An 8,382-nucleotide genomic window follows, 5' to 3' on the forward strand; every position below is an offset into this window, starting at 1 on the left:
ACAGTTGATAGCTCAATTTTGAAAATAAAATGTATTTTAATAAACACTGCTTTTATACTTACTCAAAGTATATGTATACATTTTTGGGAGGACACACTATATTTTTTAGAGTTTTCTGAGTAAATCTGATGGGAGTAATGTTATTAGAGATTTGCTCAAATAAAAACTACAAACACAACTAAAATATATAATTTGCTAGATTATAAAAACCTTTATCCAAAACAGAAGTTGAGAGATTTTTAAGAGGGGAGGAAGTGCATTATAGTGATAAGAAACAAAAACTAATTTGGAAAACTTTCTTGAACAAATTGTACAGAAAGAATGTTATATTTCATAGCAGTTAATACATAATGAGATATCAGGGTTGCCTCTTGGAGATTATATGACATAAGAAATTTTGAACTGACTTGATTTGGTTATAAAGGATGGAAAGGAAAAGTAGTCAGTTAGGCTGAGGAAAAAATCAGATTAAATTTGAATTGGAAGGAAGTTCTAAGTGGAGGTGTTCAACAAATATAATCATGAAGCTTTGGCTAAGGAAGGCGAAGAGCAGAAATGTGCATCATCATTGAGATGGTGGAAAAATAAGCATCAGAGCCCTAAAGTATGAGGAAAAGAGAAACCCAAAGACATAATTTTGGGACAAGATGGGAAGCCATTGCAAACATTCTCAGAAAGAGCATTTTTGAGAGTAAAATTATGGAATCCAAGAATGTAGGTTACAGAGTGATATTTTTATTCATTCATTCATTCAACAAATATATGTATTAAGCACAAACAGGGTGTTCAAGTGCTAGTGATAGTAGTTAAAAAAAGGGACAAATAGCCCTGACCGGTTTGGCTCAGTGGTTAGCGTCAGCCTGCAGGCTGAAAGGTCCCAGGTTCAATTCCGGTCAAGGGCATGTACCTTGGTTGCGGGCACATCCCCAGTGGGAGGTGTGCGGGAGACGGCTGATCGATGTTTCTCCCTCATCGATGTTTCTAGCTCTCTATCCCTCTCTCTTCCTCTCTGTAAAAAATCAATAAAATATATATTTTAAAAAAGGGACAAATAATTAGTGCAGTCAAAGCACACTGGTATAGAAGGACAAAATTAATACTCAATTTTCATGTGACACAATGTAAAAAGGTTTAAAAATAGATAAAGGTAGAGAGAACAGAGAAGAATCGTATTTTATTTTTATCTGTATTTTCTCTATATACTTTAGTGCCTGTGGCTAAGAAGAAGTTAATAATTCTGCTTTTTACCCTAGGTAGTAATGTACTAGTATAATGGATAATGGTAGTAACACTAAAAACTAATGATACATTCAGAGCTCAGACTGAACAAAGAAACAAAAGGAGACAGTTACAGAACACATGAGATAATACAAATGATTTTGAATTCAGTCACAAACCAAAAGCACCAACCCCGCTCCAAACTGTTAAGTAACAAAGGACCATCATGCGGAATCTGAGACCACATCTTTCCTCTTCAATTATTTGTTTGTGGACACAAAACCCAAAGTTTCACAATTATTCTCTTGCAAGATGGCAAATCGGTGCTGTCAGTCCAGCTACTGGGTTGTCTGTTTCTTTCCAAGAGAAGTCATTTAAGTAACTATTGATGGAAAAGCATAGAATTGTGTCACGTTTCACATTTGACTCTCTGACATTACATGGAAACATGGACATTAACTACGAAAGGCTCTGATAAATTGAAGGAGCGTAGCAACAGCCAAAAAAGCCCTTCAGGTTCTTTCCAAGGTAACTGGGGGTCAGGGGGCGAGGGGTGGGAATTCCTTATTAACTATAGATTTGACTGTCATTTAACCTGTGTATTTTTGTCTATGAGTAAGAATCTCTGAAGCTAAATATTCATCCCATTTGGCTAATCATTCCGATAGTTTCCTGGGTCTTCGATCACACTACCAATACCTCTTTGGAGGGGAACATGTCAAATGGCAGTTTCTTTTTTCTTGTTTTCTCTTTTTCTCTTTTTAAACAACAAAGAAAATCAATTCTGTGTTCACACTTAACCAAACTTAAACTTGGAGAGCATTCTCCATGTTGCCCATGATCCCTTTTCCTCCCATTACTCTTGGCTACTCCAGTTACTCACCATCCTATTCACCTGTTCTGACCATCTGGGGTCTTCTCTGTTTTCCAATACGTTCTGCTGTCTGCTGCTTCCTCCTGCCTCTGTACCTTCTCCAATGTGCCCACGTGGTCAGGTATTGGTTGTCCTTAAGACACATGTTCTTTAGGAAGCTTTGAAATCTCTCTTGAACAATGTTCCCTTCCCTCAGTACAAACACACATTCACCCACTTCAATGCTGCTTCTTTCTCCAGCTTCCTTATTACCCATGATTATTAGATGATGGACTTTAAATTATGAGCTGGGCTTGTTTGAATGTAGGGATTAATTCTCTTTTTGTAACCCCAGTCATCAGCACAAACTCTGGGCCATAGTACATACTCAAGAATGTTTCCTGATTAAATGAGTAAAGGGGTGAATGTTGAGGAATAGACCAACACATACCAAAGAGCAACAACGGGTTGGTCTTGTATATTAACACATTCTGAGAGGAGGCGGGAGGAGGTCTTGAATAATGCCAAATTATTCTTCAAAAGTTTTTCAGAGAATCTGGTTTAGAATTTTTCAAAATGACATACACATCAAGACTGGTGTCGGAATTAGCTAGAAGCTGGAACCCAGGTCTTAACTATGAGGGGAGCATATTTGAGTAATGGGCTGTGCTGCTTCTGAGGTTTCAGGAAGGGGGAAGTAGCGACTGCAAGACACAGTGCAAGGCACAGATGATGTATCAGAGAAATGTGCATTTAAAACCTATGTCACCCCAATAAATTTAATTTGAAAAATTAACTTCAAGATAGTCTGTTTAGCCCTGGCCAGGTAGCTCAGGTGATTGGAGCATTGTCCTGTACACCAATAGGTTGTGGATTTGATTATCAGTTAAGGCACAACATACTTGGGTTTTGGGAGCCAACTAATTGATGTTTCTCTCTCATATCAAAGTTTCACTCTTTCTCTCTCTCCCTTCCCCTCTTTCTAAAAATCAACAACAACAAAACAAACATAGCCTCTGGTGAGTATTAATAAAAAAAGATAGTCTGTTTGAAAAATTAAAAAAGAAAAGGCTGACAGAAAAATTTATTTTCTCACTAGAGGCTACAGCTTTGAAAGACCCTTTGCAGTTATGGAATTTTTCTTGTTTTCAGTGGAACAGCTTGATGCCGTTCAGTTGCGTAAGAAGGTAGAGCTCCACCTTTTTTCGCTGTAGATGTCCTGAGCTGTCCTTCAGAGTGTGTGCATTCTTTTTTTTTTTAATATATTTTATTGGTTTTTCACAGAGAGGAAGGGAGAGGGATAGAGAAACATTGATGAGAGAGAAAGATCCATCAGCTGCCTCCTGCATGCCCCCCACCGGGGATGTGCCCGCAACCAAGGTACATGCCTTTGACCGGAATCAAACCCGGGACCCTTCAGTCTGCAGGCCAACGCTCTATCCACTGAGCCAAACTGGTTCAGCAGTGTGTGCATTCTAAGTGAACATTTCCTGGTTGCTTTAAGGATGCACGCCTGTGACCAGCTTCTCAGCCACTCCTTGTTTCCTAATGCACACTTCTCCACATGCTATGGCATTACAGAACTTTGCAAGGCCATTGAATAGAATTTGAAGAAGAATGACAGATTATTACCTGGTAGACAGCACTTATTATATTTTTACTAGAGGCCCAGTGATGAAAATTCTTGCACTGGAGGGGGTGGGTCCCTCAGCCCGGCCTGCTGACAGTCCGGGAGCCCTTGGGGGTGGGAGGCGACCCAGCCATCAGGGGAAGGCGATGCCCCCATCACACCTCTGCTGCTGCCACTGCAAAGACTCGCAAGACTCGGCTGGCCCTGGTTACCTGAGTCTTGGGCGGCCGAGCAGTCACCATCCAAGGCTTGCCTGTGCCTTGAGCCAGCCCTGGGCGCTGGGCAGCCAACATCCAAGGCTTGCCTGCGCCTTGGGCTGGCCCTGGGTGGCTGGGGCCTGAGGGTGGGTCCGGCCGCACTATGCACCTGCCGTTCCCCTGGCAGGGCTGAAAGGACTGGGGGACTCCAGCGGGGCTGAGGGGGCTGGGTGCTGCTAGGTTTGTGATGGTATGATGGTCAATTTGCATATTCCATCTTTATTAGATACATAGGTTATCCTTTTATGTTGCTAAGAATTAAGAACTTTTTCTGTTGAATATAAAAACATTTTAGCAAGGGCCCTGTAAAATTACTTGCCATTATACATTGATTATGAAGTAATGAACTTGACATTAGTCATGTTTTGTTTGAGGGTTCTAACTGGCATTTGTGAAAGATGAAAATTCTGCATATCACACAGATAGTTTTCCACATTGGCTCAAAGTACCTTCCCACAGCGTCAATGTGATCTGTTGTGTTGCTTTAGCCCCATCTTTGATTCCGATGAACAAAATTTAATAAATGTGACTCACAGAAGGCCTGCCCAGTGCTGAAGGGGTGGCCTGCTGCTGTGGTTTGTAATGACACTGACAATGGTATAAGGACAGCATAGCCCAGGCAGGCACGTGTTCTCTTTCCCCTCCTCCTCGGGACACCTACTCTTGGGGAAAACATATAATTTGTTATCTCTGCTAAAATCTGCCATCTCTACTTTGAATTATTTTCCCTTGCAAAGTTAAATTGAATTATCCATCATGCACATGAAAAGTTTGATTGCTAACTGCCTAAGTCTAGCATTATGAATCACCCATATTATCCTATCTCTGGGATACATCTCAGAATGCTATGATTTTACATAAGAGCATAAATTGCAGGATGAGAGTGGTAAAACTTAATACATATTATGCAGGTTCACAGAGCAATATGGCCTATGACTATTATTGTAACCAAAATTGATTTTCCACTGGTTCTAAAACTAAAACAACTAATTGAACACAAATTTACTTTAACTGATGAGATTGAAGGTGAAATTATAGTGGTCATGAATCATAGTTCTACAGATCTGCTAAAATGTCAATATGCTGACATCCAAGTGTTATTAATGGGAAAGGTGTCTAATGTATTAATGGGAATACAAATAAGAAAAATAAAACATATATTTTGCTCTTACCTTACATCATGTTGACCGTACATAAATCAGGCAGAATCTGGGAATGTTTTATACAGCATTCGCCATGAATCAAGAGTCAATAGTGGAGGCCACACTCTTTAGGTATCCATTTTTGATGTGGATTAAGCAGGTCACGTATAGTCAGTCACTGGGCTTCCTTCACTCTCCTTTTCATGTAAACCAGAAGGTTGTAGGTAGGCCCTTTCTTGGCTCCCAGTAATTTTTCCAATTCGGTAGTTTCTGCTCACTGAAATCTTGAACACAGCACATGGACAATGTGACGTAGGAGAACTGAACTTGCGATTACAAGTTTCCTAGAGCCTCAGTGTCCTCATATATACATGAGAAGCTTGGTTTATGAGTTCACAGTTGATTTTTAAGCAGCAGTGCTTTCTGCAAAAGGAATCTTTCCTGGAATCCCAGTATACAAAACCAGTCAAAGTGGAATTATTCTGAAGTGAAGAAGTAAAAATCAGAGCCCCACTTATTGGGTTCATCCAAATAAGAGGATTATTAAGGTTCTTTCCAATTCAAAATTTTCAGATGTTTTGTATTAATTTCAGCCGAGTGAGATTAGGACTACAGAGCCAATTCATGTGAAAAGGGGGCATCCTCTGATGTAGGCAAATGCCTAGTGGCAGACTTCATGGCATGCTACTTGGGTAGGGAGGGTCGGTTCCAGGTCTGTCTCCACGCATGACTATGTGAACATGTGCAAGGAAATCCAGATGGTGGTCAAGAATCTGGTCTTTGGTGTGAAAGAGACCTTGGCTGGAGTCTGGACTCTCCCATTTATGAACCACATCCTTAAGAAAGTTATTTAATCTCCCTGATATACAGTTTCTCATTCATAAAATGGGATTGACAATGGCACCTACTATCTGGGGTTACTGTGGGAATAACTGAGGTAATAAGCCTATAAGGCTCTTGGCACGGGTACTGGCATGCAGTACTTGCTCAAAGTGTGAATGAACGTTCATTTAAACACATGTTTGTTGAACAAATGAATGAACACATGAATATGGAATTGGCTTCCTGTCTCTGACATCTGGAATATTTTAATCTTTCATTTAATTCCATTTCAAATATGAAAATTTAGGTCTGCGAAAGCTAACTTGCTGATGCAGGTAATCTAATTGTGATTATGATGCAGATCCATGATTTTCGAAGGGATAAGAAAAATTGGGATGCTAACATAACACAAACAACTTTCACTTAGAAAACAAAGTCATTGTTCAGACCCACGGGGCTTGTCAATATAATATTGTTGTCCGTGAACATAAAAGGCTCTGGAGAAGGGGGAAGGGGGATGCTAGAGCAGTCCTTCTCAAACCATAGCTCCCATCAGAATCACCCAGAGTGCTTGCTGAAACACAGGCTGCTGGGACACACCTGCCCAGTTTCTGTTTCAGGAAGTCTGAGGTGGTGCTGGAGATTTTGCATTTCTAACATGTTGCCAGGTGACACTGATGTACCCAAATGAGTACAGATTATTATGACCACCTGATGTTTGTAAGCAAATTAGCTATAATTTCACGCTGAAGTTGCTAAAGGGCCAGATCATTATAAACATCTGAATAGCACAACATACCTAAGTATCGTTGCTGATCAAGTTCATCCTATCATGTTGATGGCGTATCCCAATGGAGATGGCTTCTTCCAACAAGACAATGCGCCATGCCACAGTGCTCGTATTGTGCAGGAGTGGTTTTAAGAATATGAGGGAGACTTTACCTTGCTTAGGTGGCCCTCACAATCACCAGATCTCAATCCAATTGAGCATTTGTGGGACGAAGTTAAAAGCCATCAGGCAGCTGGTTCCACAACCATCAAATCTCACAGAACTGGACAGTGCTATTCATCAGACCTGGTGTCAGATTCCTTGCATCACCTTTCAACATCTTGTGGAATCAATGCCAAGAAGAATCGCCGCAGTATTGAAGGCAAAAGGTGGCCCAACGAAGTACTGATGGGGTGGTCATAATAATCTGGCCACTCAGTGTATACTCAGAGTAAAGATGACAGAGTTAAACCCAGTTATGCCATTTGGAGAGCAGAAGCTAACTGGTAATGAAACATCATGCACGTGAGCATAGAAGGGACCTATATCAACTGTAAATTTGAGTTCAACAATAATTATAAGATTTGTGATTCCAGATATTTGGTTGTTTCTGTCTAATCTTATTTTTTAAATATATTTTTATTGATTTCAGAGAGGAAGGGAGAGGGAGAGAGAGAGAGAAACATCAATGATGAGAGAATCATTGATTGGCTGCCTCCTACATACTCCCTACTAGGGATCGAACCTGCAACCCGGGCATGTGCCCTTGACCAGAATTGAACCCGGGGCCCTTCCATTCACAGGCCAATGCTCTATCCACCGAGCCAAACCATCTAGGGCTGTCTAATCTTACTTTTCATGTGAATATATTTTTTATGTTCAAAACAGAAGCGAACCTTTTGTACAATGTTGTTTATTTTGAGTTTATTTATAAACTATTCCAGCATTGTTAGCTGATAAACTGAAACATGTTTTCTTGTTTTTGTTGCAGTACGGAAGAGAAGAGAGCGACTGGACAATCATCCTATCCTGAAGAGAAAATACAGGATATTTTCTGTGTGCTAATGGGACAGACTGTTGTTCTTGAATTACGATAGGTTCTTTGGCTAGCTGTTTTTAGTTTTGCATAATGTAGTACATATTACCAGGGTTAGCAGGGTGATTGTTTCCTCGTGCCAGAGAAAATGAATTGCAACCATCAAATGGTGTTTTGTAAACTTGGTAGTAGAAGCTTATCTCACCTTCCCTTAGAAAGATGGCAATGTAAGCCATATAGCATAGCATTCCCTCAATAATTTAGTGCCGTCACTCAGATACAATAATGTTTGTTTATTCTTTAGCATAAGTTACATTCTGCTCCTCAACCAAATGAATTTTTGTGTGTGTGTGTGTGTGTTGGAAAACTGATCTGAGTAAATTTTATAGGTAACACTTCCTCTGACATGTTTTCATCCTCAGAAAGTGTTGTTTTTTTAATCAAAAACTTTGAAAACTGGATTTCCTCATGTCTCATTTTTTTTGCAGGCCCCCAAGTCCATCTTAAGGTCAATGTCTTCCTTCTTCCTGACGTTGCAGTCTGCTCTTAGCTCTCCTTGTGCGTCAGCTAGATCCGTGCACATTTCCACATTGTATTGTAATTGGCTGCTTGGTAGGCTCCACAACAACACTGAGGGCCTTGTGCCTTAGAGATC

The 8,382-nt window shown here is 40.4% G+C and overlaps 1 protein-coding gene across 2 annotated transcripts in view; it reads left to right on the forward strand.

Moving 5' to 3' along the window:
- The window catches only part of BCAT1 (branched chain amino acid transaminase 1), an 88,901-nt gene extending 81,176 nt beyond the window's left edge, over positions 1-7,725 (forward strand). For both annotated transcript variants that reach the window (XM_006090648.3, XM_014457508.2), the window contains exon 11: positions 7,683-7,725. In XM_006090648.3, coding sequence (XP_006090710.1) covers positions 7,683-7,724 — 42 coding nt within the window. In that variant the 3' untranslated portion in view covers position 7,725. The remainder of the gene's footprint in view (positions 1-7,682) is intronic.
- Positions 7,726-8,382: the final 657 nt, after the last annotated feature.

The sequence above is a fragment of the Myotis lucifugus genome, unplaced genomic scaffold (genome assembly GCF_000147115.1).
Source record: "Myotis lucifugus unplaced genomic scaffold, Myoluc2.0 scaffold_78, whole genome shotgun sequence".
Lineage (NCBI taxonomy): Eukaryota > Metazoa > Chordata > Mammalia > Chiroptera > Vespertilionidae > Myotis > Myotis lucifugus.